At 39.4% G+C, this 15,591-nt stretch overlaps 1 protein-coding gene across 14 annotated transcripts in view; it reads right to left on the reverse strand.

The window, feature by feature from the left end:
• The window catches only part of RBM6 (RNA binding motif protein 6), a 110,013-nt gene that overhangs the window by 46,466 nt on the left and 47,956 nt on the right, over nt 1-15,591 (reverse strand). For all 14 annotated transcript variants that reach the window (XM_008529781.2, XM_070575238.1, XM_070575229.1 and 11 more), the window contains one exon: nt 14,383-14,456. In XM_008529781.2, the coding sequence (XP_008528003.1) occupies nt 14,383-14,456 (74 nt within the window). The remainder of the gene's footprint in view (nt 1-14,382; nt 14,457-15,591) is intronic.

The raw sequence follows: 15,591 nt of genomic DNA on the forward strand, positions 1-15,591 counted from the left end.
AGTGAAAGAAGCCAATAGATCTCCTAACTATATCAATGTCAAAAGACCTTCTCCAAGGCATATAGTAGTAAAGCTGGCAAAAGTCGATGACAAAGAAAAAATATTAAGGGCAGCAAGATAGAAGAAAACAACCTACAAAGGGACCCCTATCAGGCTTTCAGCAGATTTCTCAGCAGAAACCTTCCAGGCTAGGAGAGAGTGGAATGATATATTCAAAATTCAGCCAAGAATACTCTATCCAGTGAAAATATCCTTCAGATATGATGAAGAAATAAAAACTTTCCCAGATAAACAAAAGTTGAGGGAATTCATTGGCACAAGATACCCCCTACAAGAAATGCTCAAGAAGGCCCTCATACCTGAAAAAAAAAAAGAAAGGGGTTATAAAGCCTTGAGAAAGGAGATAAACAGGTTGACCCAAATCAGAAAATTGAAGCTCTCTATCAGAACAGGTTAGCAAACACTTAATTATAACACTAAAGATAAAGGGAAGGAAAACACCAAAAATAAATGTAATCTCGTCATTTTAACCACAAACTCACAACACAAGATGGAATAAGTTGTGGCAATAATAACTTACAAGGGGAAGTAGAAAGGGATGGAATCTGCTTAGACTAAGGAAATAGGCTATCAGAAAATGGACTATCTCATCTATAAGATTTTTTATATAATCCTCATGGTAACCACTAAACAAATAATCAGAACAGAGACACAAATGATAAATAAAGAGAAAACTAAGAAAACCATCATAGGAAACTATGGAACTGAATTGGTATTCTGAAATACACAGGATGAGAAACAAAGGAAATGCAGAAGAACTGGAAAAAAAGCAATAAAATGGCAGCATTAAGCCCTCTTATATCAATAATCAGTCTAAATGTAAATGGATTGAATTCTCCAATCGAAAGACACAAAGTGGCTGGATGGATTAAAAAACAAGATCCAACAATATGCTGCCTCCAGGAAACACATCTCAGTTCCAAAGAAAAGCACAGGCTCAGAGTGAAGGGATGGAAAATGATACTCCAACCTAATGGTAAACAAAAGGCGGCAGGTATTGCCATACTTATATTAGACAAAGTAGACTTCAAGATAAAATAGGTAATGAGAGACAAAGAGGGGTGTATATAATGATAAAAGGGACACTCCACCAAGAAGACATAACACTTATAAATATATATGCACCCAGGGGCTGGCCCTGTGGCCGAGTGGTTAAGTTCGCGTGCTCCGCTGCAGGTGGCCCAGTGTTTCGTTGGTTCAAATTCTGGGCGCGGACATGGCACTGCTCACCAGGCCACGCTGAGGCAGCATCCCACATGCCACAACTAGAAGGACCCACAACGAAGAATAAACAACTATGTATTAGGGGGCTTTGGGGAGAAAAAAGAAAAAATAAAATCTTAAAAAACAAAAAATATATATGTATATATATATATATATGCACCCAACACAGGAGCACTAAAGGACATAAAGCAACTATTAACAAACCTAAAAGGAGATATTAACAACAATACAATAATAGTAGGGGACCTTAACACCCCACTTATATCAATGAATAGATCATCCAGATAGAAGGTCAACAATAGTAGATTTAAACAAAAAACTAGACCAGATGGACTTAATCAATATATAAAGAACATTCCACCCCAAAACAGCAGAATACGCATTCTTCTCAAGTATACATGGAACATTCTCAAGGATAGACAAGACAAGACAAGCCTCAATAAATTTAAGAAGACTGAAATCATATCAAGCAGTTTTTCTAACTATAATGCTATGAAACCAGAAATCAAGTACAAGAAAAAAGCTGGGAAAGTGACAAAGATGTGGAGACTAAACAACACGCTACTAAACAACAAATGGATCATTGAAGAAATTAAAGGGGATTTCAAAAAATATCTGGAGGGGCCGGCCCGGTGGCACAGTGGTTAAGTTCACATGTTCTGCTTCTTGGTGGCCTGGGGTTCGCCGGTTCAGATCCTAGGTGCAGACATGGCACCGCTTAGCACACCATGCTGTGGTAGGCATCCCACATATAAAGTAGAGGAAGATGGGCACGATGTTAGCTCAGGGCCAGTCTTCCTCAGCAAAAAGAGGAGGACTGGCAATAGTTAGCTCAGGGGTAATCTTCCTCAAAAAAAAAAAAAAAAAAAAATCTGGAGACAAATAACAATGAAAACACACCATACCAATTCACATGGGATGCAGCAAAAGCAGTCCTAAGAGAGAAATTCATAGCAACACAGGCTCATCTTAACAAACAAGAAAAATCTCAAATACGCAATCTTAAACTACACCTAACAGAATTAGAAAAAGAAGAACAAATAAAGCCCAAAGTTAGCAGGAGGGAAATAATAAAAATTAGAGCGAAATAAATGAAATTCAAACAAACAAAAAGCAGTAGAAAGAATGAAACAAAGAGCTGCTTCTTTGAGAAGATAAATAAAATTGACAAACCCTTAGCCAGACTCACTAAGAAAAAGAGAAGTTTCTAATAAATAAAATTAGAAACGAAAGAGGAGAAATTAAAATGGATTCCACAGAAATACAAAGGATTATAAAAGAACACTATGAAAAACCATATGCCAATAAACTGGACAATCTATAAGAAATGGATAAATTCTTAGACTCATAGAACCTCCCAAAACTGAAGGAAGAACAAGTAAAGAATCTGAATAGACCAATCACAAGTAAAAGAGATTGAAACAGTAATCAAAAACCTCCCAAAAAACAAAAGTCCAGGACCAGATGGCTTCTCTAGAGAATTCTACCAAACATGCAAAGAAGATTTAATACCTATCCTTCTCAAACTATTTCAAAAGACTGAGGAAGATGGAACATTTCCTAACACATTCTACGAGGCCACCATCACCCTGATACCAAAGCCAGACAAGGACAACACAAAAAGAAGGAAAATTATAGGCCAATATTGCTGATGAACATAGATGCAAAAATCCTCAACAAAATAGTGGCAAACCGAATCTAGCAATACATTAAAAAGATCATACACCAAGATCAAGTGGGATTTCTACCAGGGACACAAGGATGGCTCAACATCTTCAAATCAATCAATATGATACACCACAATAACAAAATGAGGAATAAAAACCACATGATTATCTCAACAGACACAGAGAAAGCATTTGACAAGATCCAACATCCATTCATGATAGAAACTCCGAATAAAATGGGTATAGAAGGAAAGTACCTCAACATAATAAAGGCCTTATATGACAAACCCACAGCCAACATCATACTCAATGGGGAAAAACTGAAAACCATCCCTCTGAGAACAGGAAAAAGACAAGGGTGCCTACTCCCATCACTCTTATTCAACATAGTACTGGAGGTTTTGGCCAGAGCAATTAGGCAAGAGAAAGGAATAAAAGGAAGCCAAATAGGCAATGAAGAAGTGAAACTCTAGCTGTTTGCAGACGATATGATTTTATATAGAGAAAACCCTAAAGAACCCCTTGGAAAACTATTAGAAATAATCAACAACTACAGCAAAGTAGCAGGGTACAAAATCAACTTACAAAAATCAGTTGCACTTTCTTTTTTTCTTTTTCTCCCCAAAGCCCCCTGCTACATAGCTGTATATTTTTTCAGTTGTGGATCCTTCCAGTTGTGGCATGGGGGATGCCGCCTCAGCATGGCCTGATGAGCAGTGCCATGTCTGCACCCAGGATTCAAACCGGCAAAAGCCTGGGTCGCCACAGCAGAGTGCGCAAACTTAACCACTCAGCCATGGGGCTGGCCCCTAGTTGCATTTCTATACTCTAATAATGAACTAACAGAAAGAGAAGTCGAGAATACAATCCCATTTATAACTGCAACAAAAATAATAAAATATCTAGAAATAAATTTAACCAAGGAGGTGGAAGACCTATACAAGGAAAACTATAAGACATTATTGAAAGAAATCGATGATGACATAAAGAAATGGAAAGATATTCCATGTACATGGATTGGAAGAATAAACATAGTTAAAATTTCCATACTACCTAAAGCAATCTACAGATTCAATGCAATCCCAATAAGAATCCCAATGACATTCTTCACGGAAATAGACCAAAGAATCCTAAAATTCATATGGGACAACAAAAGACCCCGAAGTGCTAAAGCAATCCTGACAAAAAAAGAACAAAGCCGCAGGCATAACAATCCCTGACTTCAAAATATACTACAAGGCTACAGTAATCAAAACAGCATGGTACTGGTACAAAAACAGGCACACAGATCAATGGAACAGAAGTGAAAGCCCAGAAATAAAACCACACAGCTACAGACAGCTAATCTTCAACAAAGGAGCTAAGACCATACAAGGGGGAAAGGAAAGTCTTCAGTAAATGGTGTTGGGAGAATTGGACAACAGACCATTATATTTCACCACACACAAAAATTAACTCAAAATGGATTAAAGACTTGAAAGTTACGACCTGAAACCATAAAAATCCGAGAAGAAAATACAGGCAGTACACTCTTTGACGTTGCTCTTAGAAGGATCTTTTCAAATATCATGTCTACTTGGACAAGGGAAACAAAAGAAAAAATAAACAACTGGGACTTCATCAGACTAAAGAGCTTCTTCAAGGCAAAGGAAACCAGGATCAAAACAAAAAGACAACCCACCAATTGGGAAAAAATATTTGCAAATCATATATCTGACAAGGGGTTAATCTCTGTAATATATAATCAACTCACAAAGCTGAACAACAACAAAAAAAATCGGCCTGATCAAAAAATGGGCAGAGGATTTGAACAGACGTTTTTCCAAAGAAGATATACAGATGGCCAATAGGCACATGAAAAGACATTCAACATCACTAACCATCAGGGAAATGCAAATCAAAACTACACTAAGATAGCACCTTACACCCATTAGAACGGCTATAATCACCAAGACAAAAAATAACAAATGTTGGAGAGGATGTGGAGACAAGGGAACCCTCATACACTGCTGGTGGAATGCAAAATGGGGCAGCCACTATGGAAAACAGTATGGAGATTTCTCAAAAAATTTTTTGGGGCCAGTCCCATGGCCTAGTGGTTAAGTTCGGCATGTTCCACTTTAGCGGCCTGGGTTTGTGGGTTCAGATCCTGGGAGTGGACCTACACCACTCATCAGCCATGTTGTGGCAGTGACCCATATATAAAATAGAGGAAGACTGACCAGCACAGATGTTAGCTCAGGGCAAATCTTCCTCAAGCCAAAAAAAAAAAAAAAAAATCTTTGGCTATTTATCCAAAGAACTTGAAATCAACAATTCAAAGAGACTTATGCACCCCTATGTTCACTGCAGCATTAGTCACAACAGCCAAGGCATGGAAGCAACCCAAGTGCCTACTGACTGATAATTGGATAAAGAAGATGTGGTATATATATACAATGGAATACTCCTCAGTCATAAAAAAAGAAAAATCATCCCATTCACAACAACATGGATGGACCCAGAGGGCATTATGTTAAGCAAAATAAGCCAGACAGAGGAAGACAAACACCATGTGATTTCAGTTATATGTGAAAGATAAACACACGGACAAAGAGAACAGTTTAGTGGTTACCAGGAGGAATGGGGTTGGGGGGTGGGTGCAAGGGGTGAAGGGGCACATTTATACAATGACAAATAATAATGTACAAGTGAAGTTTCAAAATGTTCTAAACTATTATGACCTCAATAACAATAATTTTAAAAGCCCTATACTCCTCTCATACTAGAGGTCAAAGACGACAGCCACAATGTCAATGCCACTGGAAAGTAGCCTCTAAAAACGATAATTCAGGGAGGGAACCTACCTCAGCAGTGATTCGGTCTCTCCCACCCCACCCTCCAGCTTTGAGCTTTGTTAACAATTTCAAGAAATCAGGAAAGATCCAAGTTGGTACCTACAAACCATCCAGTTACAGGAATATTGTCTCTAAAAAATAGCCCAGTATTTCCTAAAAGGCATTTTCATTTTAAATCTACTTCAAAATGGTCCTTTCCTTTATTTCTAACTGTGTAGATACTAAAGTAGAAAGGCTACTCAATCGTACTGAGCAACTACTTTGCACAAGCCACGGCGCTACTTCAAATGCGCTTTGTTACCAATTCCATCCATCACCTTTCAGATTTATAGCTTAAATGTTCTTCTGTTGTAAGTAGATACCATACCAAATTCTTCATACATTTTAAGATCTCTGGTTTCCAAACAAATTGATAGATCACTTTTTTTTACTTTTGGTAAATGAATTTGTATTTTATTTTAGACCTGGACTCATTCCCCTTGGGCTGGAACCATGCTAATAATTTCCATGCTAAGTTTAAAGATTTTTTTTTTAAAAATTGAGATACAGTTCACATACCAAAAAAAATCACTCTTTTACAGTAGTTTATACAATCGAGTGCGTTTTAGTATATTCACAGGGTTGATCAACCATCACCACTATTTAATTCTATAGATCACTCCAAAGAGAGACCTTAGTTACTCACTATCTGCTCTTGCCCTCCCTCTCTTCCTGGTAACCAACAATCTACTTTCTGTGATAGATTCCTTTTTTCCTATATATTTTCCTTTGGAAATAGCATTTATATAGATTAAACACAAATTTCACTTGGCCAAGAATTTTGGCAAAATATACATTATTAGTGTATAACACTAGCATTACTAATCTCATGATGTGAGATTAAAAATAATTATTAATCTACATAAGCTTATCCTTGATTAAGTCATCAATACTCTTAACAAGAAATATACACATATTATATATAATACATTATAATATATCTAGCTCATATATAAATAAGTTAGATGGTAAAACTACAACACCTGAACATTTGGCCCTGTGGAGAATGAGACACAAAGCTGCATTATAACCTCTAAGTTCAATTGGGTGCAGATGCCTAATAACACTCAATGCCACTTGTAGTCTAAGAGAATTCTGTGATAGAAGAACTATCAGTAATGCTAGCTTCAGAAACAACAAGGTTCTCTACTGCAGAAGGGATGGAATGGCCATGGTCCTCTTTCCTCATATGCCTGGAACCCTGTGCGCTCACTTATCCCTCAGACAATGTCAGGACAGGTGCTACCCAGCCTCTTTCACTGTTGGTCCAGACATCTCAGTCTCAATGGGAGAGGCACTGGGCAGCAACACCATGTGAACTGGCTGCCAAAGATCTAGCTGCCACCCAAAGCAGCGCTACCACTTTTCAGGCATCTCTGAGTCCCAAGAGGTGGATAAGCAGCCAAAGAAGAGGAGGACAACCAAGCACAGTCCAGCTTATATGATCACCCTTTACTACTGAACACGTACCATATGCTAACACTGTACCACGTACTTTACATACATTACATACGCTAATCTCACAACTGCTCTGAGGCAGGCACTATGATTATCCTTCCATTTTACAGATGAGGAAACTGAGATTCAGAAGTTACAAAAGGGGCCAACCCTGCAGCCAAGTGCTTAAGTTCATGTGCTCCACTTCGGCAGCTCAGGGTTTCACAGGTTCGGATTCTGAGTGTGGATCTAGTACCGCTCTTCAAGCCATGGTGAGGGGGCATCCCACATAGCAGAACCAGAAGGATGTACAACTAGAATATATAACTATGTACTGGGGGGCTTTGGGGAGAAGAAAAAAAAAACGGCAACAATGTTAGCTCAGGTGCCAATAAAAACAAAAGAAGTTACAAAAGAACTAAGGAGTGATCAAGCTGGAATTCTAAGTCTGTCTGTGTTCCTAACCCTAGACTGTCTGGAGGTATACAAAGTCATAAAACAAAGCCAAAATCAAGATCACAAACTGAACTGTGCCTTTGTATAAACCCTGAGCTAGTTAATTAGAATTATATCTATTCTGCTTATTCTTTCGATAACTGTCTGTAATCAAGTTCCAAGAGGCCACAAGACTGAATATTTGCACTTTGCAAATCACATTTTTATAAAAAGTCAAATATTAACTAAAAATACAAGCTGAAAGAGATATGACAACATCAAAGCATAAGGTTAAAATATACAGGCACATTTCCAATTTAGAACAAATTAAGAACTAAATTACTTCAATCCAAAGAAATTAACCATGATATACATATGACAAAAATAACTATAAACTTTATCATAGGAGACATACTGGAAGTTCCTCTTAAAACTGCCAAATGATAAATGTTTATTTTTCAAATTCAAGAACAGTAAACTGAATCCAGTTTAGAATACCTCTTATAATTATTGGAGAAAGTCTGAGATATGGCAAAGCCAGGAGTTGGTTATCAGAGCTTAGGGTTTTAAAGCCAAAGGCTAGATTTCCAGTGTGGTCTAACCAAATTCCATGGCACATGTAGTGCATCTTCTGCTCTCTCCCTTGAGAGAATTTAAGATTTGAAAGCTAAAGCAGTAGAAACTCCTAGAAAGACCTGGAAGCAGTCCCCTGATAATCAGCCCAAGACAAAAGGCTAAATGAGAAGTACTGTTTACAATACAAAAACAATCCTCCTGGGGACTGCGACCAAATCCTTTATAGTTATATACTCCATGAAGCCAAGAACGGAGCCGCTGTAACTTAAGACTTTTCTTCCAGTCAAGATGAGAAGTTCTTGTGATAATAACAAATATACACTCAATGTTCACTGTGTGCCAGGCCCAATTCTAATCACCTTACACGCATTAACTCATTAAATCCTTAGAAGTATGAGAGGACATAGAGACGTTAAGCCGCTTGCACAAGTTATATAGTAGAAGGTGACAGAGCTGGGATGCAACGGCAGGCAGTCTGCCTCCAGAGTCCATGTGTTTAACTACTACGATATCCTACCTTGCACCCAGGCAAGACTCAGTGACTGGATAGGTAACCAAACTGCATAATCAAATCACCAATTCTTAAACATATTTTTAATTCTCCTGAATACCCCAACTCTCCAGAGAGTGAGAATCTTCAACAACTGTTGATTTGTACTCATTTTAGAACGCATTTTCCTTTCTGTTTGTCACCAATACCTCTACTAAGAGCCATCAGGAAAAGGTACCAAAATTGATGCTTCCAGGAAGAATGGCATGACTCAAACTACAAGTTATACAGCTGAGCTAAAGCCAGGATACTACATTCTCTTTGGTGAAATAGTTTTGGGGTGAGGGTTTAGGCAACACTACAACCTTGCAGGAATTTATAAAGATTACCGGTTTTTTGTTACTTGGAAAACAAACAATTTAAGTAATGAAGTGTTTCATACAGTATTGCTAACAACTTGAATAAGTTTCCAACAAACTGGGTCTTCACTCATTTTTTCCACTGTAGCCTCTCAAATAGTCTTCCCATCCCTCAAACATAAGCTTTCTTTATTGATCTCATTTTAATTACAGGGACAGATACCTTTTAAGATTTGGCTTCCCTCATATACCTTCACATATACCCTGGCCATCCTGGTATCTTCAAAAACCCAAACTCTCTTAGCTTTGTTGACACAAAAACACTTCATAAAACTTCATGTATTCTACAGCCTTCATCCCCTACAACAGAAAAAAGCCAGTGTCTGCAGGAATTTTCATGTTAGCTGATAACATCATCCTTTTCCTTGCACTTTATAAAGTCAGCCTGATTCTGTCATACAGCCAAGTCATCTCTGGCCAAGGAGGCGACTGATGCTGAGAAAGTTGAGTAAAAATTCCACAGAAGTGAATTCTTCTCCCATAGCTATCTCTTATAAGGGCGTTTTAGTGAATATTTCACCAAATAGGAATAGACAACAAACATCATATCTGCAAATTTGAGAAAACAAAATGCTAATTCCTGCAGACCAAATGACAACAGTTGAAGAGAGCTAGTACTCACAACTGGGCAACCACTGAAAGGGATCAACACTCTAACATAATGCTTCTTACTCCCCTCCCCAAGTCCCAGTGCAATGGCACACACAGCGAGAAGAGAGAATCTTCATCCTCAATCTCCAGAGACTTGGGCAACAAAGAAACTCAAGGGTACATGACACTGCTAGAAGTACCTTTTCCAGTAGGGGTGGAATAAAAGCCTCTGCCTCACAGTGTTTGCTGGCTTTCCACTTCTACATGGAGGTGGTGAAGGTATGAGCTACCAGATCTCTGTTGGAAATTACTTCCCCAAACAGACAGCTGCTGGCTAAGTGATTCCCTGATGAGTCCCATTGGCTACAATGCTCAGTACTGCTCCAGGGTGTCCTAGTATTTGATGCCTCCATGAAGGCACTGGGAAAAGGCAGGAAGAGGCTCTGTTATCATCCTGAACAACCTCATTAAGGCACACATACCCCAAAATACTGACAACACAAGCTTGCAGAAGGTTCCTTTATTCCCCTCCTCTAGACTTATAAGTGTTAGTCAATGATAAATAAAAGACACTTCACATCAAGAGTTAGCATGGCAAAGAATCACAAAAACTCAACCCAAAGCATTTCATAAAAACCCCTGAAAAACACGTGTGTGCACATGCACGCACACGCACACACACTCTACTCAGAGGTGCCCAGCAGATAGGGACTCAGAATCTGTACCAATTTGGTCTGTAAGTAAAACACGGAGGGAAGGAGAATGGACGAAGAAACAGAGACGTTCACGTTCCATAAACATTTGCTTTTGCACTCTGAGGAGTGAAGACTTCTCTCAAATTCTTGTCTCTCATAAGATTTTGAGAGTTACTGGGAATTATTACCGTGTTATTGGAAGCTTAATCCACATCCACTTCCTTAAAGAATTAGTTTTAATAAACTCTAGATACAAAAATAAATTTATTTTCCTAGAATTATGATTGGAAATTACTTGACATGAAGAAGGGAGAGAGGAGAAATAGGAGATGATCATCTAATTTCAAATGCTTATTAGGTACCAGATGCTATGCTAAATGTTCTGTACACATTATTCAGCAAGTCACTACTCAAATGTAATGTCACTCCTCAAGAAGCTTCCCTGACCACCACATGTAAAACTGCCCCCATTACACGTTCTTTCAATACTCTGCTTCATTATCTTTATAGCACTTAGCACTATCATATATTACTTTAAATTTGTCTACCTGCTTATACTCTGTCTTCTATCACTAAAACAGAAGTTATATAATCTGTCTTGTTTACTGCAGCATCTCCAGCATCCAGAAAGATGCCTGGCACACAGCAGGCACTCATGAAGGTATGATCTCATGTAATCCACAGCAGAGCCCCCATGAAGATTGATAACAGGGAACTGATGCTGAGGGAGATTAAGAAACTCAACAGGGACAATCCAGCTAACAAGTTACATCTGACTGCAGAACCTACACTCCTCTTTTCTATGCTGTCTCACCCAAGTACCAAAATTTCCCTGGAGATTCCATTCTCAAAAATTTTTCCATCAAGGGGCAGGCCTGGTGGCACAGCAGTTAAGTTCATATGTTCGGCTTTGGTGGCCCAGGGTTCACTGGTTCAGATTCTGGGCGCAGACCTATGCACCATTTATTGACCCATGCTGTGGCAGGCATCCCACATATAAAATAGAGGAAGATGGGCACAGATGTTAGCTCAGGGCCAATCTTCCTCAGCAAAAAGAGGATTGGTGGCAGATGTTAGCTCACGGCTAATCTTCCTGAAAAAAAAAGTTAAAAAAATTTTTTCCATCAAAATGATTTGCAGACATCCTGAGTTGTGGTAAAGGTTATTAAAAGAATGCTGACTGGGCTGGCCCAGTGGTGTAGTGGTTAAGTTTGCATGCTCTGCTTCAGTGGCCCAGGGTTCGGATCCTGGGCACAGACCTACACAACTCTGAACAGGCCATGCTGTAGTGGCATCCCATACACAGAATAGAGGAAGACTGGCACAGATGTTACAGATGATAGCTCAGGGACAATCCCCCTCAAGCAAAAAAGAGAAAGAGTGGCAGCAGCTGTTAGCTCAGGGTCAATCTTCCTCTAAAGAAGAAGAAGAAGAAGAAAAAAGAAAGAATGCTGATTGGATTATGAAATCTAAGCAGTTCAGCAAGAGAGGATTCTGTTGTGTGGCAGCACTAACAGTATGCCTTCTGTCTTATGCCTAGGGGAAGAATAAAAATCTAGGAAATGGGGTCGACTGAATAAGGATATGGTGATGTCTTATTAAGGAATTACTCCAGTGAACACTGAAAATGAGATCAGACAAAAATTTACAGTTTATTTGAGAGAACACCCTATGGGATCCATGAGTACTACATAATCTGTCACCTTTCCTAGTCTGAGATTATAAGGTCCTAGAACACAAAGGTTGTCTCTTACTTGTACTCCTGCACAGAGTGCCATATGGTAACCTATGCATGACGACAGCTACCTGTCAGAACACTCTATTTCTCATTTGGAAGAATTCTGGCCCTGCTCCTACTTTGTTCTGGTGCCACATTCTCTGGGTAAGAGTCATTCATCAGGGATCTGGGAGCCCTAAGAGTGTTTATAGAATGGGTGGGGAAGGTGGGGGGAGAGATGTCTATAAGCCACACCTCCTCAATACCACTTGCAAAAATGAACATTTTTCCAGATATACCTCCAACAGAAACTCTGCCTACAATTAAACCTTGTTTTTAAAGAAGGCTGCTCTAGTTCTACTTGACACTATTCTTTAGGGGACTGGATACTTTAGACAGGATTTTCTGTTGGGATGGAGGAAGAGGCCATTAAGACATAACATTGTTATTTTTATGATCAAACATTAAATAGTGATAAAAAGCAACACTCTTCTAGGAGAAACACAGTTGGGATAATGATATAAAAGAGATGTCATCGCCATGGCTCCCCCATTTACGTTTCCATCACTCACAGTACTATTTAGTACAGTGGCAAAGGACTTAATGATGATTCACAGACAAGAACAAGATGCTTATGAATTAAATGAATCTTCTCAAATTAGGACAGATTGTCAGAATGGAATCAACCATAAGCATTCAGATTGGGGCCTTCATTCTTCTCTCCAAATATTGGTAGGTAGCACAGTTTCTGATACATAATTAGTATCTGTGAAATGACTGACTCAATGATGGACACTGAATAAATCAATCAATAAGAACCCTATCAAGGAGATATGATCCTAAGCCAGTCATTCTCTGAAGATCTAGCATTATTATACTACTAGTAATAGGTACAGATACATCAAAAGTTTCCTCTAATTAGTGCTTGCTCCCAAAGGCTTTATAGCATGTCATCTCCATACCCATAAAGGGAGAACACACCCAAAGAAGGGAAAAGGTTAAATGTAATGAGGCATGCTGAATGGAACAAAGCCGATGAAAGGGAAACAGGCTATATAAAAGAGGAAGAGTTCTCATACAACACTACTCTTCTCTGGCAGAACCTTGTTTCTTTTTTTGCTGAGGAAGATTCGCCCTGAGCTATTATCTGCTGCCAATCTTCCTCTTTTTGTACGTGAGCTGCCACCATAGCATGGCCACTGACAGACGAGTGGTGTAGGTCCACGCCCGGGAATCAAATCCAGGCCACCGAAGCGGAGCACACCAAACTTAACCACTGGTCACCAAGGCTGGCCCTGGCAGAACCTTCTTTTAAGAGTTGGAGCACACTGCATTCACACTGTTAAGTATAGGCAGTGGGTACATAAAAATCAAACTATATCACTATGCTTCTTTCTTCCATTTTACAGATGGAGGAACTAACACATCACAAAGAAAACAACTTGCCTCAAGGAAACACCCACGACAAGAAGGATTCTATCCATTTCATAATACCTCCCAAAACCACCAGGCAGGATTCAATTAAAGACTCAGAGGCCAGTTCTAGGTGGTAAGCTGAATATATCTAGGTGTTTCAAACATAAGGTAAGTACAGATTCAGATTCACCAGCTCTGATTATATGCAGCCTAGAACTTGAGCACAAAACTCCAATTTGCAAAGAACAATGACGAATGTAATAGACACAAACAATCCACAATTCCCTCCTCCCCAATGGCCCTCTTATGAAAGTAGCACATGCAGGCAGGACCTGAGTGCCACAGAAGTTGCCATCAGTGGTCTTCACCCTAGATCTGGATATAAGTATTGACCTCGTATAAAGATGCCAGGCAGATCCTTGGGATCACAGACAGCCAAGATTGTTCCTTACATCAGGATCCCTATCTCAGTCACACTCCAAAGGGAAGCACTCCAGACCTGTCACTTTTTTCCATCTACTGTCTTTGGAGTCTAGTCCAACTGCAACTGGGGTCTAGTTTTTAAAGTACACTGTAGAGGTGGGTGCCCATCAACTCTTCCAGAGAAACCTTCTCAGCCTATTTGAAAGTTTCTCTTCACAACCACTTTTTAGTTGAATGTTGTATGCTCCAAAGATAGATTTCTGGTACCTCTCCAAAGTTTAATCATTTGAAACCCTCCCTCCCCATACATAAAAAATATATCCTTCCAGCATCATTTGACCGAAGTATAAAGCAACCTGGTTGGCCTCCATGCATCCGATGGCATCTTCCAAGAGTGAAAACTCCACGCAGACATAGCCATAGTCGTAACCTGGGGACAGCATTTAAATACAGACGGGAGTGGTGTTAGTGCCTTGCAAACACAAAAGACACACTTAAATCCCCTGTTTCTGAACCCCTTAAACACAAGCCCTCCCAACTAGCCCCTCCTCCCCCTATACTAGGCAAAGATGCTACCCCAAACAGAAAAAAGTACTGAAGGAAAGTCTGGATGTTTCTGAACTTTGAGAGTCATCCCAAAATGGCTTTTTCTATTAACCAAGAAGATCCTTTGCCCTCTTTAGCACTGATAATCTGGCGAGGGTGCCCCAGAAATGGGTAAACCAACAGAAAGTTCAAGTGGGGACCCGAAACATTTTAACCACAGGCTGAATCTTCTGGAAAAACAGAGTCAACAAGAACAGAAAGTATCTGAAAAAAAAAATGTATCTCAAGAGAGGAAGGAGAAGCAATTATCCCAAAGCTATGCTAATAGTCACCACTTTTCAAGCAGAAACCACCTTCAAAGATAGAAGTGCTGACAGACTGAGGCAACTATTGTTTGGATACCACAGGAGGCTTCTGGTTGGCAGGGGATAGACCATTTCAGGTCTCCTCTTTTTTCCTTGTTTCAATTCAAGTCAAAAACCAGCTAAAATCTTTATGAAAGGAAGAAGGCGTAAAAGCATAAATAAGTACAAATAGCTGGGTCCAAAACTGTGCTTATGCACAAACAGTGGCGGTGTGGTAAGCTGGGGGAGAGATAGCAGTTGTTAGCAATCAATATATGTTCAAGAATTGTATATACCATTAGAGTTATAAAACACCCTTCACCTTTCTCCTAAGCAAGTGTCATTTGCGGCTCTCATGACCCATGAGAGTGGGAAATCATGGGATTTACAAGCTTCTGAACTCTAATACTAACCCATTCTATAATTTCCCTGATACTACCATCATATAATTACAAAAATACACTTGTCAATGCAATGCCCCACAAATGGCTTCCCTGCTTTCTCCACTGCCTCACAGGAAAAAGCAGCTCATCTTTAGGAGTGACACCGTGCAAATGGAACAGCAAGAAAAAGATGTGTTTTGTTCAGATCAGAAGCAAAACTCAGGGAAAGAGAAATAATACAAAACCTAGGACAATTTTCAGTACAAAGTATATATAACAACAGGAAACTGGT

Source organism: Equus przewalskii, chromosome 15 (genome assembly GCF_037783145.1).
Source record: "Equus przewalskii isolate Varuska chromosome 15, EquPr2, whole genome shotgun sequence".
NCBI classification, from domain to species: domain Eukaryota; kingdom Metazoa; phylum Chordata; class Mammalia; order Perissodactyla; family Equidae; genus Equus; species Equus przewalskii.